We start from the raw sequence: 25,756 nt of genomic DNA on the forward strand, positions 1-25,756 counted from the left end.
GAATTGAAAGTTTAATGATTTTGCATGAAATAATGAAATAATGACTTGTTTGAACATTATCTAATGCATAATAAGTGTATTAGCAAACATTAACAAGAACATTATCTCACATTTCTAACTCTTTAAATATATATTAACTAATGATTAATAATTAAGCATTATATAATGTTTGGTAATGATTTATTAACGAAAGTGATTATAAAGTGTTACGTTGTTTTTAAATGCATCTGAATGGTTTAGAAAGAAAACCTTTTGCACATTAATAAGATATACATTAGTTAAACAAATTATGTAATTTAAAGTCGCATTTTTAGAACATTTCACACAATCTTGGGCTTAAAGAGGGGAACTTACAGGTGAACTGTGGAATGATTGGTGGTGTGTCCTCATCGAGATCGTCCACCCCGCCAGCGATTGGGTAGGGGGGCACCGACATCCGCGGCATGACCACCCAGCTGTGGTCAGCGTACAGGGAGGCGGTGAGGCTGGGCAGCCCAGAGTTATTAACCACTGGAAAGCCACATATCTTCTCTATCTCCATCCACCGCCAAAGATGAATACGTTCACGCAAACAGGCTGTGACCTCTGATAGAGATTTTCTAAAAAAGAAAATATATTAAAAAAAACACTAATAAGCTTTCATTTATTGTGTGTAACCATTAGCAAGTGCATGTGCATTATGTGTGCTTACTTAGCCTCAAGTATTTTGTGGTCTACTTCATCCAGAGATGAGCTGTGTGCAACATGGAGGGTACCAAACACAGAGTTCCTCTTCTTCTTGATCTTTTCGGCCTGAAATTCACAGAAAATGACCACAGAAACACACAAGTAATGAAAATACAATGATATTGCATGGAAATGCCCCAGTTGAGTTGACTCGTGTGTGATCTGTGATTTGCTGGTTGTACTGAACGCAAGCTCATCTCTCCTGCTGCAGTGACTGCTAATTGCTTTAGCTTAACTGCTGATGACTCATTCTAGATGCAAATAACAAACGGCAAAACAGACCATGTATTTAAAAAGTAATTTAACCACATTATTGGAAATCAAATTAACAGGGGAAAGTTTCAGCTTCATTTTTATTAGTCACTGAGAAAAAATGTGAATGAGATGTTTGTTTAGGTAGATTTAAACTAAAAAAAATTAAACTTCACTTTAATTTTTCTGTATTATAGCTGATGTTAAGTAAATATTTCATAAACTCAAAGCAAGGCCTGAAACTTTCAAATCTGATGGTCAAACAAGCATTTCCTGCCCTGACAAGAAGTTTGAACAATAAATCACTCACTTCGTCCTTTGCGACCGTGAGCTGCAGCTCAGCATTCTGTTTTTTAATGTTGTAGTACTGCAGTTCCACCTCATGTGTGAGCTGAAGCCACATCTGCAGGGCTTCTGGCACCGACCAATCTGACTGCATCTCTTTCTCAGCTCTCTTCAGTGCCATTCGCACCTAGAAATACCCAACAAACACAAACACTCAAACATACATTACAAGCGGAACTTGTAATTTATTACTTGTAATGTGGAATGACAGACATCACAACTTGAGGAACCCTGCATCCATCTAGTGGTGTATTTACAGAATAAGGCTGTTGTGGTGAAAGGCAACAGAAATCCAATGATAAACTGTAGGAAATAATACGTTTTGGACAAGAAGTAATTAATTACATTTTACTATATTAATCCTTCTGTTCTGTTTGGAGTCTTAGAGATCCCAAGGCCATTTTAATAGCTTGAGAAAATTTATTTAACATTGCTGTATTGTTTTTATAGCTCATACTTTTCTACATAAAACGTAGAAAAATGAATAAAATATTTAGAATACTTAATACTTTCAGTACTTAATACTATATTCTTTTCTTAAGTATATCTCGATTAAAAGATTAAGCACAAGTGTAGGCGAAATATACTATTCTTATAAGCCAAGTACACTGAAAGTATACTCTCTTATGTTTAGTTTTAGTTTTAAAAGCAGGATACTAATAGCACACTTTACACAATAGAACTTCTTTTTTGGCCCTGTCCCAAATGGCAGACTTCACATGGACTTGCAGTCTTGCGGACTTACAATGCCCGCCCCCATGTGTGTCTGTTAAGTCCCATTCATCATTTTAGCTCCCCCCCCGTTTGATTTATATTGGTTCCTACCTGCACTAGTTCCTCCTCTGCGTACTTGAGTCTGCTGAGTTCACATTCAGCCCCCTCTCGCAGCTCTCGCAGTCTGCTGGCTTCTCTCTTTGCTCCGTTGATCTCGTCACGCATCTTCTGTTCCAGGTTCTGCTTCTCCACCGCCACTGTCCGGTTCTCCTCCTGAGCCTTTTCCAGCCTGATGAAACCACAGAGAAATTTAAGTCACATCTGAAATCTGGTGTGCTGCAATTTAAAATAGTAATAATAATATTCTGTCATAATTTGTTCACCCTCATGTTGTTCCAAACCTAAATGACTTCAGAGGAAAATAAAAACAAATACTATCATGTTCACTCTTTTCCATATAAAATTCAAGTGAAATTATAGGTTATAGGCTGTCAAGCACAAGAAAAACACACATACAAAAAAGTGTAATTTCATATCACATTATGAATGTAATGCTATACTTGACATGTAATGGTCAATGGCAAGGGGTCTCATTATACTGACATATGGATGTGGATGAAGACAGCAAAACCCATTCTGTTATTCACATACAGCTATGTTACAGCTTTAGAAATTTGTGTGAGAGTTGCATTAACAACTTTTATGGTGCTTTTTGTCATATTGGAGCTAGTCTCTTAATTTGTGTTCCACAAAGAAAGTCATGCAGATCTGGAATGACATGAGGGTGAGGAAATGACGACAGAATTTTCTTTTAGAACTCTTCCCTTGAGGGTGCTTATAGAAAAGCTTAATGAGCCTTCTCATAACAAGAAATGAAATATGATGTTAAAAAGATGATAGAATAATACAGAATATTTTGTGCTCTTATTCTCTCTCTCACTGTCTGTTATTTGCTTTCTCTCTCACCGGCTCTGTAGCTCTATCAGGCTCTGTTCAGCATGCTGTAGACTCTCCAGATCTTTCATCATCTGAGAGATGTGAATTCTAGATGATTTGTTCTGTATGTATGCAAACCAGCAGCCTCCCACACCAATGATGATTGAAATCATCAAAACAAAGTCCTTCAGCCAGTGATGGTGAGGACCTGGAGGAAAAAGAGAGAAAAGAGAGAGCATTTTTACCCACTAAGCAAGCAGATATTACAATAAAAGAAATACTTCTATACAACAGCTTTGTGCAAAAATATAAAATGTTTAAAATGTTTTTAAAAGAAGCGTCTTATGCTCACAAAGACTGCATTTATTTTACCAAACTAACATAAAAAATTTCAATAAAATAAAATAATCAACAATTAAAACATAAAATTACATTCTTAAAAAACAATAAATTATAAACTAAATATTTTTCCTGAAACGGCAAAGCAGGATTTTCAGCTGGCATTACTCCAGTCTTCAGTGTCACATGATCCTTCAGAAATCATTCTTCTTATTATCAAACTTGAAAACTGTTATGCTGCTTAATATTTTTGTTATTTTTTCTAGGATTTTTTGATGAATACACAGTTCAAAATAACAGCAAAAGAACAGAATGTACAAGTCTCTAACTTTTGATCAATTTGTTGTGTCCTTGCTGAGTATTAATCTTAAAATCTTACTGACACCAAACTTTTGAATGGTAGTGCAATCATACTGACTACTTATGAACCTGCCGTTCTCATTCATTTTAACTGCATTGAAAAGAGCGACATTGTTTGTGACATTATAGTACATAATTTGTATTCCAAAAAAGCAAAGTTTGGCACAATATAAATTTTGGGCAGAACTATCCCATTACATAAACTATTTACCAAGTCTTATTACAGCTTATGTGCATTGACTTACGTAGTGGAGGTCCAAAGAGCACTGCATCCAATGCTTTTAGATTTAATTTCTGTTTATGTCGTTGGTCTAATATCTTTAGCTGCATTGACATAAACGACGGTTCATTGGCCGCTATTCTGTAACAGAGAGAAAAAACACAGCTGGTCAGGAAGTAAGAATAAGTCAAGATCACACATATTCAGCCAGTTTCTACCTACAAAAAAAGCTCAGTTTGTGATTTCAAACTTTACTTTGAAATGCTAGGGCTTTCAATAAATCTCTCTGAAATGTCTATGAAAATTTTAGAGGTGAATGAACGAATCCCTGTAAATGCAAAACTATCCCATGACCGTGAAATTAACTGGTATGTATGAAGGGCACAGTCTGTGACTATGTGTGTGTGTGTGTGTGCATGAATGGCAAGTTCAAGCTCAAAGGACTAATTTTAAGAAGCGAGTAATAGATGGCTGAAAGATCACATGTGCTGCCACACACATACTAAGCATAGCTGCAGGTGAAAGGTGATCTGGTGCTGTGACATCATTTCATGAGTCATGGAGAAGCGGCCTTGAGAGGAAACTTGACACCCTAAACCTTTTTTTTACCCGCAATGCTCATGCACATCTTTACTGTCTGTGTACTGACACATCAGCACCACTAGAGAGAAGCACTGCTGCTAAAAACTCACATTTGGTGATTCTTTTTATTGGTGTATAAGCATTTAATATCAGTGTTAAAGACACACCTTTTCTTTTATAGAAATAGTTAAGATATTTGTACTACTTTAGCTTCTAATAGTTTCAACTCTAGTTTAATTTGCCTATTAGGTTCTATCACATTAACAAGGGTGGCTTAAAAATAATGCATAAATAAAAAAAAAAAAAAAAAGGTTTGTGTGAGGCTGTCATTGGTGATTGAACTAAGTATAAAAACAATGCAAGTCAATGGGAAGTCCATGATGAACAGACAAAAGTGTGCATGCATTTACCGAGGTAGCGTGTTGCCATCTACTTTAAACTCTCTGAAGTTTTTTTCATACTGAGGAAGCTCTACGGATTCTTTTAGCCACTGAACTGCATCCTCCAGTGTCCAGTTGTGCACTGAGAGAGAGAGAGAGAGAGAGAGAGAGAGAGAGAGAGAGAGAGAGAGAGGGAGAGCAAAGAGAGGGGCGAGAAGACGTATAAAAAAAGCTGCATACTGTAACATAATGACAAATTTGTAATCCTTCGACATGTTTTGAACACAAAACTCCAACAACAAAAAATAAAAATTTGTGAGCTCAATCTGCAGTATTCTTCTAATATTTGGCCTTTGGTCAATGTAGGTACCTCAGTAAAAAAAACAGAAGGTTAACCTGAAAAAAGAAGGAAAAACATCCTGAAAAATGAAGAAAAATGTCACTTTTGGGTAGGCCTGTTGCGTTAATTCAATAACCATCTAATCGTAATTATATTATCTAACTGCTTATTATCATTATTGTGTTTTTTATACGGCAAAATGGGGGTCATAGACCAAAATAAACAGAAGAGCACCAGTTTGGTTCTCTCTTGAGCTTTCACAGACATCACGGAGACATTTCTCTGTTATGGGAACTCCTTCCCTTCCGACCTTTCCAGAAATCCTATTGGCTCACACCAGTCCAAATGACTGGCCAATTGTTGCGAAGTATGCAAATCACATGCAAATACTGATGAGCTCGAGAGGCAGTGTAAAATGCGGTGCACAAAACAATTACGTCAGAATCTTCTACTTCACTTTGCTTAACAACCTAAGAATATGGCTTATAAACTATTTACAGCTCACAGTTGAGGTTCGCTCATCAGAGGGCGGTGCCTGGATTGCCACTCCTCTGCAGCGTTCAGGTGAGTATGACATTTTTCTTCAGATGCCAGATGAGTCTGTCTGCCCTCAATCAGTGGTGGACCTTAAAGACTCTGGTGATGAGCTCATGCTGACTTAATGTCCGCATCCCTCTCACCCATCGAACCTGCAGGACATCAGCCTGGCTTCTCACGTCCACCTTCCATGATGGAGCGGAGAGCTGAGTGCAGATGCTGGACCTCAGGGTTCTCATGTCACAGAAGATGCCGCACGACCCACTGTCTAATCATGCAGCCCCCCGCCTCAGAGCGGCATTCTACTGTGTGCAAAGCACAATCACTTTGGCTCCTCACTCATTCACACGATACCAGTCACTCATGAGCGGTCTGCCATGTTTAGAGGACACCCTCTCATTCACATGATACCAGCCCCACATCAGCGACTGCCGTGTGTAGAGGACACCGCTCTCTCACTCCTTCAAGGCAATATGCAGCCCCCGCTTCAGTGTGGCAAAGGTGAGGAGACACCTGATGCCCCTACGTGGAAAAGCGAATGAAGGCAAGGAGTCACCTGATGCCCCAGTGCATGTCCTATCAGCCTTCCAGAATTCGCAAGACTATTATGTCAGTTGTTAACGCTTCTATGAAGTGGTGTTCAACTAGGTCATATAGCCATTCACAGTCTGTAGTAAAAGGCACAGATGCCGCCGCCCACATCGTTTAAAAAGCGCACCAAATCTATGAGCCACATGATGCCAAAGCATGCTTTCCAGCAGCAGACCCCGAGATCGAGGTGTTCTTTGGCGCACGACTCAACACAATGCAGGGACACCAAGCCCACGACCGCTGCTGCCCCACACCAGGAACCGGACGTGCAGAGAAAAGTGTAAAGGAACCCAGGGAAGAGGCACCACATCCAGCGGAGGAGCCCGCGCTGTGACTTCCGCCGCTGTCAGCTGCCAAGCTGCGTCCTGACAGCACGGAGAGGAGGGAAGAATGCACGATCAGCCCAGCCCCCGAGCACCTCAAGCTGTCTCAAAATTGTTCAAATTTGTGTTTGATGAGTGTGTATCCATTAAAAATGCATACACTTGCACAGCTTTTTCCTCCTCACTCACTCAATATAGTGCCACTCGCCCCGCCTCAGAGCGGGGCAGAGCTGCAGCCCACACAGGGTATAGCCGAACATATCGGTGTGATAGAGTGTGGGTACGCCCTTCAATTTAGACACAGATCACCCCGTTTCAAAGGCGTGATGCAGTCTCTAACATTGCCTCGAAATGCCCTGGTTCTGAGGTATGCAACCTGCTCAAAAAAGGAGCGATAGAATGAGTCCCTCCGAGCTAGTTGGAGAGCAGGTTTTACAGCTGCTATTTGGAGATGGAGGACTCCACCTGATTCTAGATCTCAGGCCTATCAACAGAGTGCTCTGCAAGCATAAGTTCAGGATGATAACGCTGAAACAGATCCTTGCGCAAATTCACCCGGGGACTGGTTGTGTCTGTGAATTTAAAGGATGCATACATTCACATTCAGATAGCACCGCGTCACAGACACTTTCTGAGATTTGCTTTCGAGGGCACAGCGTACCAGTACTCTGTTCTCCCATTTGAGCTGGCTTTGGCCCCACGCACTTTCTCAAAGCAGTTTTCTTAGCTCTAAAGGATTTTCGGCCGCAGCTGGAACAGCGACATGTACTGATTTGCATGACAACATGTCTGTGGTTTCGTACATAAATCACCAAGGAGGCGTACAATCCAAGGCTCTGTACAATACTGTCACAATACTGTTGTTGCTTCTACCCTGTTTCTCAGTGTAGCATATGTTATTACAGACCAGATATGCAAATTTCGTATAATTGGGCTTTAGTCGCTCATTGGCTTATCTCCATCTATCAGGTGCGAGCCCGGCTAAAAGAGTCCCTATTGGTTATGGGAATTGTATGTGTGAGTGTGTTCTATCTTCACTGAGTATGTGACTTTACAGGCTGCTCGTAGCCTCTGTCACGGTGGGATTGAATATCATTCCCATAATGAAGAAATGTCTCTGTGATGTCTTGTGAAAGCTCGAGAGGGAACGTCTCCGGTTACAATCATAACCTTGGTTCCCTGAGAGCGGGAACGAAACATCACGGAGGTCGCCATGTTCGATGCTTCACAATCTAAGCGGCATTCAGTATCAGATTCTGAGGTAATTGTCGAGTACACCGCATTTTATACTGCCTCTTGCGTTCATAAGTATTTGCATGCGATTTGCATACTTAGTGACAATTGGCCAGTCATTTGGACTGCCGTGAGCCAATAGGATTTCAGGAAAGGTTAGAAGGGAAGGGAACCAAGGTTTGCGATAGTAACCGGAGACATTTTCATGCACTGAATATCCTATATCATCTGAAGCCATTCCATATCTTAATGTGAGGGACAGAATTATATTTACATTGTTCAAATTCAGTTTACAGAAATTTATCTTTCTTCTGCTGCAGCCGTCAGTCATCCACTCAGCATACAAACAGCATTGGGGAAGTCGTGGCCTAATGGTTAGAGAGTTTGACTCCTAACCCTAAGGTTGTGGGTTTGAGTCTCGGGCCGGCAATACCACGACTGAGGTGCCCTTGAGCAAGGCACCGAACCCCCAACTGCTCCCCGGGCGCCGCAGCATAAATGGCTGCCCACTGCTCCGGATGTGTGTATTCACTGCTGTGTGTGTGCACTTGGATGGGTAAAATGCAGAGCACGAATTCTGAGTATGGGTCACCATACTTGGCTGTATGTCATGTCACTTTCATGTCACGTTCAGTTATGACAGTCAGCACGGTAAAACTCTCTCTCCAAGATTATATATTACCATTATAATACTTGATGTGAAGATAAAGGTCTGGGGATTTGCATAAAATGACATCTTGCTGGAGTTCATTTCTCTCATTTCTCTTCTCTTTGTTTGTACTGTGTGGAGTGCAGTGACTTATCTTGCTTTAAGCACATCATTCTGCACCCTAGATGTGCATAAGCGCTGCGACTCCATGTTGCTTCAAGTGCACCATTCTGCACCCTGGATGTGCATAAGAGCTTTGTGCCGCTCAAATGAAGTTTTCTCTTTAATTAGGGAAGTGAGTATTTAGTAGATTATTTTTAACAAAGGGTTTAAAAAAAAGAGTGACCATTAGTTCCACAAACACAGTATTGATATTCTGTAGTGGTGCAGAAAAAAAAATAGCGCTGGTGTTGTATCGTTATTGGCCGATTCTTAGAATTTGGAATACTCTATGTAATCTTACACTGCAAAATAATAACTCAAAAAAGATTAAAAGATAACATCATAATTATTTACTTATTAAATTAATCACAGTTACATAATGAAAGCCAATCAAAACAATTAATCATGATAATCTTCATATTTTTTTCAAAATCGCTAAAGCCCTAAAACAGCCAATTAATTGCAATAACCGTGACTAATTTTATACAATTAATCGTCAGCCAAATTTCATAATCGTGACAGCCCTACTTTTGGGAAACTGATCAAGTGACTGTTTGTACAGATGGTCAGATGTTCTTCCACTGAAGCTTAAGATGCTCTTTGGGTCAAATCAGGCTGGAGAATATGATCATCAGTTTTCACCCAAACTTTTGTAAGTTAATGCAGCTTGTGTTCTGCAATCAAGTAAAGCAAATGAGATAATAAGACATGTTCCTGGATTAACATCTTTTTTTGATCCTGGAACAACATTCTTATTCAAAAACACAGACCCTATCCCTACCCCAAACCTAACCCTAACCATAATTTATCCCTAAAATCAGATGGAAATGATAGCTGAATTACAAGGGTGTAGAAGCACCTAACCCTGGGTGTATACCTATAAACTGATATTTTCTGTAAACTTATCCCTCAATTCTGATTGGTTGATTGGAATTTTGCCAAAGGATCAACATGGATGTTGATCCAGGAACATTCCATACTTGGTGAAATCACGTTCACTATATTCAGTCAACCTGAAAAAGTTGACATCTAGAAAACAGGGTGAATGTGCAGGTGTTGTACAGGTGGCTACTCGTGACAATGAGATTATTTTTTTTTGTCATAAAATCAACTGGCAATCAATATTTAATGACTCAACTATCACATTTCTTACTCAAACTGAAATGAAGATAAACAAACATCAGTACATTGTGTGTGTGTGTGTGTGTGTGTGTGTGTGTGTGTGTGTGTGTGTGTGTGTGTGTGTGTGTGTGTGTAATATCTACACAACAGGGCGCACCAGTGTCATCTCAGATTATTTCTCAGAGCTTCAACAGAGCCTGATGCTGTATGGTGACATCACTCCATAATAAAGGCACAATGGGAAACACACAATCTTTGTTTAGAGACGTCTGTGAAAGCTTGTTCAATTCAGTGACATCACTCCATTCAGATATCTTGAGTCATGCCATCACTACTAGGAAACCCCAAATGCACAAATTAAATTCCTGGTGACTGTGTTGAATGTGTTTCATTAATCTACATATGATTGTGACCACATTTTTATATCACTACATAGTCTATCATAATAATGGTATGCACTACTGTTAAAATATTTGTGGTCAGTAAGAGTCCGTTTTTTTTATTTATTTGAAGAAATTAATACTTTTGTTCAGCAAGGACACATTAAATTGATCAAAAATGACAATAAGGATGTTTTTAATATTAGAGAATTTAAAGAGTTCTACTTTAAAAAATACTGTTCTTTCTATTCATCAAAGAATGGAAGCTGAAAATTCAGCTTTCCCATCACTTGAATAAATTACTTGAATAAATTACATTTTAAAATATATTAAAATAGAAAACAATTCACAATAATACAGTTTTACTGTACTGTATTTTCAAATCAGTCTTTCGAAAACCATTAAAATGATCTTACCAGCTCCAAACTTTTGAACAGTAATCCACAGTTATTTTTGGCAGAATTTCAACAAAAATTTTATTTAATAAAAATTGATTTAAAAAATAAATAAAAGGTACTTCACTTTAATACATTATTATGAATTTTTAAGCTCAATGTACTTAAAATAAGGTATAGTTACTCATAACAAATAAAGAATAACTAAAATAGCCAATTTATATGCACAGATGTCATCATCTGAATTCTATATTTAAGTTGGGATGTACTGTGGGGGAGACCAGGGGCGATTGTAACATACTTAATTCCTTAACAAGCTAGAGTGGTGACACTTCATCTGCACATGCTCAGTAAGATTCTCTCTCTGCCTGTGAAAAAGCAGCACAATCATTTCACCTCAGCTGAAGTTCTTAACAAAATACTGATTTTGAGGTATGAAAGTTACTTTATGGATGCACAGTATTTTTCTTCTGCTGTCTAAAGTTTAGATGACTGTGAATTTAAACTTACATGCATTTTATCTCTATGCTATTGATAAAAATGAGCAACCTTTGTTAATATAGGTGTGGCTAGATGGCATACGAGATTCTACCATTGTTGCAACATGGGTGGCAATTGTAACATTGTGTTACAATTCCCCCAGAGACACATGGCCCAGTGCAAGCACCTTGTTTGTCTGTGTTGACATACTTTTCTGATAGAAAATGAACATATTTAAATGTAAAACTACATTTAGAAATGATTAGTGTTACACATTAAATAATGTGTTGCTTTTAAATCTCGAAAAAAAAAAAAATTCATATTATCTCCAATATTTGCTCATTGACTAATTCTGTTAATAAGCCTTGTACCATTTCATTAAAGTTTGACTGTTCTTGAGTCATCAGCTGATTAAAATATTTGAGTACAATATATGTAAAATATATTTAAATAACATTCAATCAATTGTATTATTAATTAGTGCAACTATATTTGTATTTTGTATCAAAAGATAACTAGTGTATTTCAAGTAGTCTGTGAATTATGAAGGAAAATGTAGAAAAAAATACTACAATTGTCCACTTTCTCCCCTAAATAAGTTAAAAACCATACCTTTCTTGTCTTGACTTGACTAGTTTGGGACACATCCTGGGGTGTGTTTCTCAAAAGCATCATCAGCTAACTATGGTAGTTAGTTTCTATTGAAATCTATTGGTAACGACGGAACTTGCAACCAAAGTTGCTTTTGGGAAACGCACCCATGCTCAGTACTTTCAAATTATAAAGTAAAGCAGAATCTCTACCGGTGGACATTTTATTATTTTTTCTGTCACATACAGTAGTGCTGTACATGCCACCCAGCTCACGTTTTTCCCTGTCCATCTTTCTTTACCTTCTGATATTTTCCAGCCCCTCCACAGCTCCTCCACTGTGATGTGCTGGTCCTCTCTGTGAAGATTACTGTGTTTATTGGTCTGCTGCTGCTTCATGTCCTCTATGATAAACTGCAAACGAACAACAGGATAACATTACTGCTCAGACCACAGAAAAATGACTTCTTACGAATTAGTTCATGCCATATCAGGCTTTATTTGGCTTCAGGTCACAAGCGACTCTATCAGAGGGTTTACTGGATTCAAAATTACCTTTCAATATAATGCAAATATTTTTAATGCAAAAAGACATAAGAGAAACACTACATTTGAATATCATATCTGTTGCCTTACACATGACATTAATTCATTTTGCAGATGCTTTTAACCAAAGCAACTAACAAATGAGGAGAAACACAAGTGATTAATCATAATGAGACTACAACATTTGCAGAGCCACAATGCACTTTCAAAAAAAGACCAAAAGAATACATAACTAGAGCAGAGTTTTGTTGCACAATAAAGCAACTAGATTATGACAAGTATACTAGATAAGAGTAAAGCTCTCTGTGGTCAAGTTTGTGTAAACTCTGTCTCTATCTGTGGTTCTGCATATTTGTGTGCTGCACATACATGATGAAAAATGTCATTTTGTTAAACAGAGGTTTGTTTGTCCCTTCTGATTGTGAATTATGTTGCTATGCTCACATACTCGTATCCAACAAATGAGGGACAAGACATCTTTAAAGTCGTGTAGGTTTATTTAGCAACTCGCTCTCCCTTACACACACACACACACACACACTCAGGAATCTGCTGTGTCCTGAAAGAGGACACCAACTTTCAGTGGCTGTAAGAAGGAGAAATTCTTGGGCCTCTTCTCGAAACACTTCTTGAGCCTAGGAACATCTGCCATGACCAAAAACAATCCTCAAAACACATGTCAAATCCTCACTAACCATGTATGTATTTAAAAAGTCCCATTTAAAACCAAAGAGAACTGAGCAGCTAAAAAACAGGAAAGTAAATAAACACTATCTTCACTTTCAAAGGAAATGGTGAGGCCACTTGTGACATATGTATATGTTTAGTGTGGACAAACCAGAAGACTTACTACCTCTTACTACCTATTATTTTAACAGACTAATAGCAACTTTTCATACAAATCTTTCACATTGACATTATAACATGCCTATTATACCATGCAAAAAGGCTTTAACATATTTAAAACAAATTATATACTAATCCTGTATGAATATGCGTGGATTTTTTATCATATATACACAAACACACACACACACACATAATAATGTAAAAGCCCTCTGGGTGAAGTGCTCATATGTCAATATTCTCTTTTTGCAGGCAAGAACCAATGTCAATTTTGCCCTTTGAGGTCCCTGGTGGGTCTAATCTTTACTGACCTGTTTTTAAGGCCGCCGACCCACACACACACACACACACAGAGAGAAACATACATACACTCCAACACATGTACTATTATGTTAAATGAAAGGCAAGTATTAAGGAAACACACTTTTCCAGGTCTAGACAATATATGCTCACCTCTACACTCTCATTCACTTCAATTCCTCCATCGTTGTCGTCATCTAGCTGCTTGTGAATGTGCCGAAGTGCTTCTAAACTGAAGCGGTCGGCTTCATTCATACATGGAGGGATGACTGTCAAACACGGGTCTGCAGAGAGAGACACAAAATTATCCTTTGTCCAGCTACACAATTAAACTGCTTTTCTACATAATTCAATCCAAGTTTATTGCATATCCAGACAGGTGATTTATGATAATTATTATTTATGGCAATTTTCAGGCCTTAAATGCTTGTCAACAAGACTTTCTATTGTTGATAAATAAATAATAATCTTACTCATCAAGTTTTTATCCTAACTCTCTGTATGTGTGAGCACGTGCATGTCTGTAAGGCTCTGTTTACAGTGCTGTGCTTTCACCGGTCTTGACACGCTTATTAGGTTGCAACCTGTTGATGTGGCAAAGGGGGCTGGCATTCGTTTGGATCACATCCTTGCTCTTATTTAAGAGAAGACGTGTGAGGGAAGAAGAATCAATCCAGTTTTAACGAAACTATTACTGGAAAAGAGCCCTGACTGGATGAAACATCACACATCACTGAAGAGCCCACATTTTCCCATTGACAGACACATTAGACAGAAAGAAGACACACATATATAAATACATAATCTCCTTCTTAAAATATTAAGGCAGCTGTATATCTGCTTGCATAAAGACACATGTAGCCTATACTATATGAGAAAAGTGTGATGTTATGCAATAACCCACATTCTTCAAAATATCTTCTTTTAAATTCAGCAGAAGTCAGTCATACAAGTTTCGAACAAATTGAGGGTGAGTTAATGATGACAGAATTTCCATTTTTGAGTGATTTATCCCTTTAAGTAGAACTAAAGTACATAAGCAGTTTCATAATTTTGTTGTCTTAGAAATATGGTTAAAGTGTACTGTTGATTTTTACTGAGAAACATGTAGCCTATGGTAAATCAAAAACATAATTAGGTAATAAGGTAATAAGGTCATTTTTACTGAAACTTGTAAATCATGTATTTAAATATATATATATATTTCTATTCATACATGATGAAGTTGCAATTTAGTTCATTTAAAGTATATAAAATGTAATATAAAATAACAATATGTGCTTTAGCATGTTAGTCACCACATCAAAATAAGTGTACTTCTTTAAATAACAACAAAAGAATATGAACACAAAATGATTTAACTTGTACTTTAAAGTAAAACATTTCAACAGTACCATTAAGCACTTTTTTTAAAGACACCAGTTTGAAAAAAATCAGTAACACTTTATTTTAAGGTGTCCTTGTTACATGTTACACGTACTTACAATTATAATAACAAATAATTATGCATAATTACATGCAAGTAACCCTAAGCCAAACCCTAACCATATAGTAAGTACATGTAGTTAACTAAAATTAATCAGCACTTAAATGTATAATTACACTGTAACAAGGACACCTTAAAATAAAGTATAACCAAAAACTCTATGATAACTGAATAAAAAGCAGAAAGCTACTGTATCACCAATTAAGGTGACTGCCATTGCTTGTATGGCTGAAAAACCTCAAAATGCTGCTAAACAAAATTAAACAAAAGAAGGTCTTTTCTTAGTATTTGCATCTTGCCTTGCATGTGTTCCCCCATCTGATTGCATAATCATATTTGTGTACCAGATGTCTCTGTCCACACTCATTTCCATGCGTGGTTTTTTTTTTGCATAGAACTCACTTGTGCTGATGGGTAATATCACAGGAACACTGTGACAAGAAGAAATGTCCAACAATTACAAATGCTGTATATCATACAAGCTGCTGCTGAGTCCACGCTGAATTTGGGATTTTATCAAAACGTGAAAATAATGTTTCTTGATTGTGAAAAATGAAAACAAAAATGATGATATAAACCGAATTTGTATGTCACTAATAAAGTAAGTAAAATTAGTGGCACTGATCATGTGTATAAAAACAGAGAAACTTTTAACAGATTAGCAAAGAAAACAAAAAGACAGCCGATGATGTGCAGGTCACTTTTCATTCAAGTAACATTAATCAACTTACTACAAAGCTCCCCTAGCACACTCAGCATGTGGCAGGAAGTGACACTGTGAGGGGGAAAATAAACACAACCAAGTAGCAAAAATAGTTCTGGAGAACAAAGTGAGTGTGTGTAAAATTAGGACACGCAATGTTATAAATAGATTTTTGTTTCCAGTTGTCAGGAAGTGGTTTATCTAAATGACAAAGAACAGTAAAGGCCTCCACGAGAAAAACACACACATACACAAACTTTTTAAATGACAGAGGCTGAAGTTTCGAGTTACAGAGAAAAGATGAACCGCCGCTTGCTTGAACTTTCTTTCCGTGATATAAAGAAGAAAGAAACTCTCAAACAACTTTCAAGCCCTTTTTTATTATCATTCATAATATAACAATAAGCATGCTGTTAAACTCTCAAATTATAGAAATTGTACCTTTATTGGCAGAACAGCTTGTATGCTCAAAGGGACATATTTGCACCTTATTCACCCCTAAAAAGTTCTAAATGGTACCTTTTATTCAAAGTTGTGCGGCCCGTTTAATCTAACTGTTAATTACAGAATTGCAAGAACAAAGTGAGGGGTGAAAAGTAAATGCATATTGTGAGAGATCTTATATGTGCCTGGGACATGCTTCAAAAGTTCAAAAGCCTTTAAATCTGATGCATGGATTTATGAATTCTATAAACACGTTTATCCACCTCTTAATGGTACAGTTCAGGGATTTACAAATTTTTTGCCAGTGAAACCACTTTGATCTAAAATATATACTTTAAGTTTACTTTACCCCCAGATTTTAAGTTAACATTGGCATAAAATTAGTTCACAGTTGTCTGACGTTGGTTAATGATCACATGACATTTATTATAGATATAAACCTTTATTTTTTATTATGCATTTATTATTATGCATTTATTTTTATATTTTTCTTATTTATTCAATTATTGGTTAATTTATTATTTAATTACTAGTTAATTTAAATAATTATAAACTTAAGAACCCTCTGCAGTTCCCTCACATACCTCCAGGGGTCTGCAAACCCAATTTTGGGGAACCCTGAACACAAAATGTTATTTAATCAAAAACTGGTTCTACACAGCAGAAACTGCATTTCCTGTTATACTCACACATCTTGGCCTGATTTTGTTTTTCTGAATTTCCAAGCTTCCAGTTTCAAATTAGCAAGATGACCAAATCATAACAAGAGTGTAAAAATAGAAAGAAAAAAATTCTGGACACACCAAATTTATTAAATCCCCTTTGCTCCTGTCTATTTGAACCTCCATAAAAAGGCATATAATTCATCCATGGACAGGGCACCTTTAATCCTCTGCTTATGATATTGCATAAGTGTGTGTTAAAATAATTACTTTTTTTTATTTTAATCTGACAAAGCTCACAATCCAAAAGTTCAGACTTCCAGAAAAGGAGACAGAGCTTTTGTGCCATTACAGCAGGAATGTGCAGATTGAAGCTGAAACTCAAGACATGAGTGACTAACCACCGACGCAAAGATAGCCAGAGTCTTAATTAGAGCAGATACTTATCTATGATCGTATAAGCAACACCGAAGATCAGTGTTTGCACTGGGAGAGGAAATACTGCAGTGTGCAGTCATGAGAGGGAGAAGAACCACACACCATCCGTTTGTGTTTGCAGATGATGTGTAGAGATAATAGTCACACATGCTGTGACTCCAACATAAAGACAGGACATCCAGCGAGGTCCCCACTGTCTGAGGGAACTTCTCTCACTTACTTCCATGGCCTAATGACAAATGCAGAAGTCTCGCTGACACTCACACATTGTCTAAATGACAGTCAAAAAGTTGAAGGGGTCACAGCAAGTTGACTGAAGTATATCTCAACAGACCCTTTTTTCAGACTGTGATGACGCGTTTCAATGGTCATCAGCATCATAAATCTTGTGGTTTTTTTTTATAAATATATTTGAATTTTTTAAAAATATAAACATTTATAACACTATTACCTTTGTATCAAATTACAAATTACAACTGACTTGCACCATAAACGTCTCACTTTTTGAAAGTCCTGAAAACACTATCGTGGAGTTTTTCTTTTGCGGTTTGAGCAAATGGGAATGCAAAAAATATATCTGATGTAGTCTCACCTTGACTGCTACAGAAGTTTAACCAACTATGATGCCAACTATTTTTGTATGCACTAGAAACATTTATATTTGCCATTAAATGGCATGTTTCCTATCCATCGAAAAATGTAGTAGGTTTTTAATTTACGATAACAGCTGGAAATTAATGGAAAATGACAGTATATGATGCAGAATATTACTGGTTGTTTATTCAATTCCAATCCAATCTAACTGATGCCTTCAAGATTTTCCAACTATAGCTAGCTCTAAAGTTAATGCATTGGCATTTAAAGAAGCACAATATGTGACAACAATATTCAGTTTCAATATTAAAAAAAGAAAGGAAAATAGAAACTTGTTTGTGTCAGTTAGCTGAACTTGTTTCTTTATACGTGCAATATCAATGGTTGTAAGATTTAGTCCTATAAACGTTTAAAATATTGCATTGAGTGGCACAACTTGAGGTCATATGACCCAATGAGTAAAAGTGAGTTGCAATGTGTGAACCGCTGGTTTAAGGTGTTACTTGTGTTCGCACACATTAGAGGAAACCTGTACAGTTACAGTAAATAGAGTGTGCAATGGTCTCATACTGAAATAAAGTAGGGCAAACAAGCAATAGGCCTGCTGTAGATCATTGCCAAAAACTACAGACGGTGAACAGTAGTCTAAATATAAATTCACGTGCCTGGTTAACATTTGTCTGTAATGAAAGCATTTGGTTATTGTGATATTTGCATTTATGTTGACTTTGGCACTATATTTCCACAGTAAATATCATGAGAGAGACAACTCTAGTCAAGCAGTTCTTTATTAATTTGACTTCTCTAAACAGAGTCATCATGAATATTCTGAGTAGGCAACACTCTCGACTTCCTGTTTCAGAAATGTGACTTCCTGTTTGTTTGGAACCACTTCCTGTGAATTCTCCAACAGGTTCTCTAGAATGCCACCACCACAAACATGACTTTAGCAGTTAAGCAGGGAAAGACATCAGCTATGATCAACAACAGGAGTGTGGTACAGCTGGCCTTTCAAAATCTGTGCGCAGTTTTACTCCTTTTTTTAAATTTCCATTTCAGATTTACAAAAGGCTTACATTTAGGGATCCCTGATCAAATTTTACCCAAGAGCATCTGGGCTTTATTTTCCAGTTGCTGAAGAAGTTTTGCCACTCATGCAATGACTTCATCAGCAAGTATCCATTGACAACTTTGATGTAAAGGTAGAAGGTAAAGATGGTATAACAGCAAATGAAAAACACTTAAAAAGTGTATCTGGAGTAGAACAAATTGACTGATAAACTCCACTGTAGCACGTATGGTATTTCAGCATGTTGTGACAGCACACACCTCGCTCACTGTCCACAGAGATGACATCAGAGTACGATGGATCTAACCTTTGACCACATCTAATGCGCCACTGGAATAATTGAGCCTTCAGTCTATCCACAATCAATTAACTGACCAGAGCTAAAGCGGAAGCGCAGCACATAACAACACAGCTACAGAATGTGTAACTCTAGCAGTCTGTGAAGCCGGATAAGCAGCCCTTGAGAACACACCTGTTTTTGGGGGGCCTGCAGAGCAGGATTACCACTAACCTCAAAGCCCACGCTGACTCATCTAGCACTTCAACCCACTTTACCCACAATGCAAAGTAAAATCACTAAAAAGGTGACTTGATTTACTATTTCTCACTGAGCACTGCTTAAAAATATAGCAATATTAAAAATCGAATATATATGTGCACTTACACTACCATTCAAACGTTTGGGGTCAGTAAGCTTTTTGACTCATTTTTACTCTGAAATGTATTCCTGTGATGGCAAAGTTACATTTTCAACAGCCATTACTCCAGTCGCAGTGTCTTCAGACATCAGTCTAATATGTTGAATTGGTGCTCAAGAAACTTTACATCTTACACCTTATTAATGTTGAAAACAATTATGCTGCTTAATACTTTTGCGGACAACATGATAAAAAAAATTCAGGATTCTCTGCTGAATATAAAGTACAAAAGGACAGCATTTATTAGAATTAGAAAAAAATGTAAATAAAGAAAAGGGAAACAGAAACAGAAAAAGGCATAAAGCATACGCAAACATTTTGATGAATACCGGGTCTGTTAAAAGAGAAAGTGATTTTGCATACTGTAGACAAAGTGCTGAGAGGCACTCATTAAAGTTAGAGATAAAAAACTGAGAGTGTGCCAATGTGACATTCATTTTTCACTACTGCTTTCAATGGTTTTTGAGCTGGCTGTTTTCCTAGTGACAGAGAAGTGACAGCTATTTATTTTTTCTTTATAGAACACACCCTGTTCTAAAGACTCAGTCTGTTTTGGGCTTCTTTGCAAAGTGAAGAGGTAAGACCTGCGGAGCAACAGACTCTCTCTCACTCTCTCTGACCCTGAAGAGGGAAAGTCCCTGAAATGAGAGGCTGCCGCTATTCCTTGCATCCGAAATATCCCTTCATCTCCTCACCCATGAACAGCACTACTTCAAGCTTTCCTTATACATGTCATTCATATCAATCTGCCTTAAACCAAACTACATGAAAACATTCACTCTGAAGTGTTTGTGTGGTCAACACTGCATAACAGTTTAGTTTTTTTGTAGTCAAAACAGGATTAATCAATTAATTAATAAAAAGAGAGGGAGAGTGAAGGAGTGAACAAGTCAGTGGTTTTGGACAAAAAAGCATAAGCATGAATGTGTAAAATGTATCTGTCTATGTGTTCTCTCATGTGCTTCGAGAATTTAAAGGAATAGTTCACCCAAAAATGAAAATGTATTCACCCCGATGCCATCCAAAGTGGAGACGAGTTTGTTTCTTCATCAGAACAGATATGGAGAAATTTAGCATCACTTGCTCAGCATTGAATGGGTGCCATCAGAATGAGAGTTCAAACAGCTGATAAAAACATATCCACAAGTAATCCACATGACTCTAGTCCATCAATTAATGTCTTATGAAGTGAAAAGCTGCATGTTTGTAAGAAACAAATCCTTTATGAAGGTGTTTTAACTTTAATCCAGCATATAAATCCATAATCTGTCAACAACGCTTCCTCCAGAGAAAAGTCCATCCCATGATGTCCTAATCAAAACACTGTTTTTGCTTGTGCTGTACTGGATCTTTGTATATTTTTGGGTTTATTTTTTTTTACTGAAGAAAGCAATATTATGGATGGAGGACTACTATACTTTAGCTGGAAGCAAAGTTAAAAATGTCTTAATGGATTTGTTTGTGACTGGAGTCATGTCAATTGCTTGTGGATTACTGTGATTTTCATCAGATGTCTGACCTCTCATTCTGACGGCACCCATTCACTGCATAGGATCCATTAGTGAGCAAATGATATAATGCTACATTTTTACAAAACTGTTCAAACAAACTCATCTACATCTAGGTTGGAATTATTAAATTTTAATTTTGGGGTGAACTATTCCTTTAAAACCACGGCAGGCTGTCAGCATGAACTGTGGCCAGTTTTCCATCCTGTCTTTTAATACAGACAGCTACTCTCCGGTGCTGTCTGTGAAAGACTCTTGGTATCGCGTTGATGCCTGACGCTTACATCATTACTAAAGCAACCAATGTAGATAAACCTGATAGAGACGTTTGAACAAACAGATCTGATTTCATCACTTGCAAAATGACAGTGTGGACGCAGCTATAAACACAGAAAAGAATGAACATAGACTAATGTAACATGACCTTTAGTAGAGGAAAGCAGGAGAAATTACACCAAGCCAAGCTCACTGGCACTTTAGTCAAGAAAATATCTCAAGGATGTCCATATGCATTTGTGAACTGCGTGCGTTCTGCGTGAACGTGAGAGTGTGTAAAGGAGCGTGGCAGATCAAGGGCATGTAAACTAGGGACCACAGCTGGATTAATGTGTGGCATTATTCTGCTCTGTAGTGGGTCTTAGCACCTTCATGTCGTTCCCTTTTTATCATCATGCCAACAGATGTCACAGCTATGCATTTGGCATGTCAGGCTCCCCAATGTGATACCTGTTATATCGTTCTAAATATATTACAGTCACAAATCATCGGGGTTATAAGCCATTTAGAAATGAACTGGGAAGTCCACTGAAACTGCAAATGCATTCAAGAATTTGTAGTGAATTAGCAAACAGTATGCAAAATCATAATTAGAATTTTAGGTAGAATGTAGAACTAAAATAAAACTACTGTAAGTCTAGTTTTTTTAATAATTCATTAAATTTTGTCTTTACAAATTAGCATTCATATAACTCAGTTATTTCTAGATACCATTGAATAGTCTTTTTAATCTCTAATGTGATATCACAGTAATAATAATCTAATATTTTAATAATATTTATACACCTGTATCTATCACACAATAATGTTAAACTTTTTGTGAGCTTTTTTTGTTTTTGAAAGAATTCTCTTGTGCTCACCAAGCCTGCATTTGTTTGATTTATTTTTTCATTTTAATATATTTTAAAATATAATTTATTCATGTGGCTACAAAGCTGAATTTTCAGCAGCTATTATTACCAGTCTTCAGTGTCATGTGATCCTTCAGAAATCATTCTAATATGCTAAATCGCTGCTCAAGAAACATTTCATATTAAAATCAATATTAAAAACAGCTGTGCTGCTTAATATTTTTGTAGAAACCGTGATGCATTTTTTCAAGATTCTCTGATGAACAGAAAGTTCAAAAGAACAGCATTTATTAAAAAAATAAATAAATCAAAAATCTTCTTATAAATGTTATTGCTGTCACTTTTGATCAATTTAATGCATCCTTGCAAAAACAAAATCCAGTTTGACATTCTGAATTCAAATTAACATATGCATTCACACATCCACTACTCGGTTTTAGGCCTGATTTTCATTTGCCAAAAGTTTTCTAGAGATCACAGACAAAAGTTTGAAATCTGAGCCTAATCAAAGCTTTTCAAGTGAGTGATGATCACATAGTGTTAATTATCAAAGATGCAATCTGAGAGAAGCGCCAATGCATCACCGATGCCCAAGAAACATTTAGCAGGCTAAAGTATCTAGACTTGTTTGCAACTCTTCTAGTGTGAAATGTGTTTTGACTGGAAATGATGTCAGTGACAATCTACAGCCAATGAGAGAGCACGATTGTTTTTTTTGTTTTTTTTCTCCAGCAAATGTACAAAAAATGTACAGACCAGATTAGAAATGACAAGTAACCCTCACAACACAGCCACATGCAGCAGATAACTCCTTCAGTTCTTCTAGAAAGAATGGCACAGAACATGCTGCACAGTCCAGCTCAATGAAGTGACCTACATTTCCATTGGACACAATTTTCTGCATGAACTGAGATACCAGATGGATGATGCAGGATTTCAGAGAATTGTTTCAGTTCAATTAAATCATTACCCCTTCCATGTTACTCGCAAAAGGGGCCTTCCTGGTCTTAGATAAGCACAACAGAGTATGCAATCCCATCAGAGACACATAAGGGTGTGTGCAATTATGTGGATCTTAACTGCTTTATTCACAAGGGTCCTGTAGTGTAGACAGTCCTCTGGTGATTGTCTAAATGCAGACTTCAAAATGGGTTTTCACAGTGATGTCACAGAAGAACCATTTTTGGTTCCCCAAAGTACCTTTCAGTGAAAAGAACCTTTTTTCTCTAGTGTGAAAAATGTTTTAATAATCCAAAGAAACTATAAAAAACCTTCTGTGGAATGTAAAGGTTACATGGAAAGGCTCTTCACAGAGACATAGATGCGAATGAAGAACCCTTTTTTAAGAGTGTAGAGTAACCACATAAACATCCAGAAAAACCCAACAAATGCATAGCAATGCACTAAAAAACCTTTTACCACAGAGCCAATCCACAGCAGCCTAGTACCATGGCGGTATGTTTTGCATGGCTAACCTAACCTCACATATTTTTCACATAAACTGTACCTGCTCTTGGTTGCTAACAAACTACCCTCATTTCAATTGAATCATTGAGTTGTTTGGTCTGAAGCTCTATGACAAAACAGAAGCATGCGTTTGTGTCTGTGTGTACTAATATAAACCCAGAGGGGTTCAATTAATTACCCCAAGTGAGAACCGTGTCTAGGTCATAATCCTGTGGTGACGGCAGGAAGCAGACATGTAGGATTTTCCCAAACTGTGACTGAGTAACCAAAGGAATTGATGGCATCTAGTGCTCCATCTGAGCAGACGTGTGACTATATTCGATTAGATCTAAACGGAAAACATGATCAGGTAATCAGAAATGCTGTCAGGGCAGTCTAGATTATGATGTATAGTTCTAGCATTCAAGTTAAGACTGTGATCAGTTGTCTTTTGATGGTATTGTGCTTGTGAATGTGATTATGTTATAGCATAACCAAACTGTTAGAACTCTTGTGAACATGCATTCACAGCAGCAGGCGCCTGAGGCATATTCTTCTTCTTCTTGCTTTATGGTGGATCACAGAATTGGACCATTAACACTCTATCTACAATCTCAATTAGTAATGTCAATGGTCCATTTGAGAGATAGGTGGCAGTAATACACTTATAACTCTGAGTTCTAACAGTTCAGACATTGCGTGAATCAGAGGTAAAAAAAACGATATAAATACTGTTCAGTTTCCTGAACAGACCAATCGCTTTGTGTCTTTACACATCAATGTATCGTCACAAGCTGCAGGGTTTAATTTGGATTTGTCTGTATATGTTTTTTTTTCCTCTCATAGATTTTGTTACCATTGCCATGCATTACACGACTGAGAGACTGCAACGGCTGGAGTTAAAAAAAAATCATAATTTGTGTTCTACTGAAGAAACAAAGTCACCTACATCTTGGATGTCCTGGGGGTAAACAGATAAACATAAAATTTTCATTTTTGGGTGAACTATCCCTTAAATAAATACTTGTTCAAATAATTACCAATCTAACAGACAGGAAATGTAGTGTGTGAAATGTTGTAAAATGTACTGTAAGTTACGGTGGAAGACAAATGTAAACTTCTGTCATCATTTACTCCCCCTTATGGTTTTTCAAACCTGTATGATTTTCTTTCTTCTGTGGAAGCGTGTGTAATGTTTTCAGACACTCAACTGCATGTTATTTAAATGAAAATGTTTTACAGTTCACTTTTTTTGCAATAAGAGTGGTTTTTGACCCACCTAAGTAGGACTTAAGCACACCTTTACATATAATTTCATAATCAATTTGAAATTTGGTTCAATGTTGAATGTACTGACAAGCATTATATAATGTTTAAAATATAGGCCCTACTTTAATGTCATTTCTATTTAAACTTGTGTCATCTATTTAAATATATTTGTAATGTCACATGTGGTACATTTTAACACTTCAGTTAAAATTATAATAAAGAAATGTATTTACATGCTTTAGTTAGTCAACACATCAAAGTGTACTTCTTTAAAGCATGACAAAAGATAATAAAAACAGCTATTTAAAATATAAAATATACTCTAAACTTTAAGTAAATCTAAGGGGCCATATATTTTATTAATATTATATTATCTGGAAATACAGTTAAAACAAATACATTTAAATTAATACAATTAAGCACAGTTGTTTTTCAAAAGGGTTTGTCCATATAATGACAGTGGGGTCCAATGTTGTTCGGACTCGAGCATTCAGAAGTAAGACAGTCATCAAGTTTGGAATGACATTAGGGTATGTAAATGATGACAGAACTTACGTTTTTGCATGAACTCTCCCTTAAAGGTATTTCTGTGCAGCCTGTTCTGTTCAAAGAGTGTTCTTTCACCCCTCAAAGCAGTTAATCACAAACCCTGCCCCACAGCATATTTCACTGGTCAACTCAATCACACGATCTCCTGTCAAGAAGAGTTCAGACTTCCGAAAAATCATAAATAGATCCACTGATGAGTAAAGGGATCCAACTGTGACAAGCAGTAATGCTATCTATCAGGATAAGCTAGCAATGCTATACTAAGGCTAGGTTAGAATGTAGGTTAGGGGTTAGTATTTTTTCATTTATGTAGGCAATCAGCACTGTGATTGACATCACCGATGAAATCTTTCGAATTGGCTGCAGAGTGGGGTTTGTGCTTAAATGTTTTGCATTTAAAGTGACAATGTTGCAT

The 25,756-nt window shown here is 37.0% G+C and overlaps 1 protein-coding gene across 2 annotated transcripts in view; it reads right to left on the minus strand.

Moving 5' to 3' along the window:
* The window catches only part of LOC109110414 (stromal interaction molecule 2-like), a 37,816-nt gene that overhangs the window by 3,052 nt on the left and 9,008 nt on the right, over nt 1-25,756 (minus strand). For both annotated transcript variants that reach the window (XM_042760801.1, XM_042760802.1), the window contains exons 3-11: nt 13,502-13,632; nt 11,959-12,070; nt 4,885-4,996; nt 3,918-4,033; nt 3,004-3,181; nt 2,149-2,326; nt 1,289-1,450; nt 692-792; nt 355-599 (exon numbers count right to left, since the gene is read on the minus strand). In XM_042760801.1, the coding sequence (XP_042616735.1) occupies nt 355-599; nt 692-792; nt 1,289-1,450; nt 2,149-2,326; nt 3,004-3,181; nt 3,918-4,033; nt 4,885-4,996; nt 11,959-12,070; nt 13,502-13,632 (1,335 nt within the window). The remainder of the gene's footprint in view (nt 1-354; nt 600-691; nt 793-1,288; nt 1,451-2,148; nt 2,327-3,003; nt 3,182-3,917; nt 4,034-4,884; nt 4,997-11,958; nt 12,071-13,501; nt 13,633-25,756) is intronic.

Source organism: Cyprinus carpio, chromosome A7 (genome assembly GCF_018340385.1).
Source record: "Cyprinus carpio isolate SPL01 chromosome A7, ASM1834038v1, whole genome shotgun sequence".
In the NCBI taxonomy this organism is placed as follows: domain Eukaryota; kingdom Metazoa; phylum Chordata; class Actinopteri; order Cypriniformes; family Cyprinidae; genus Cyprinus; species Cyprinus carpio.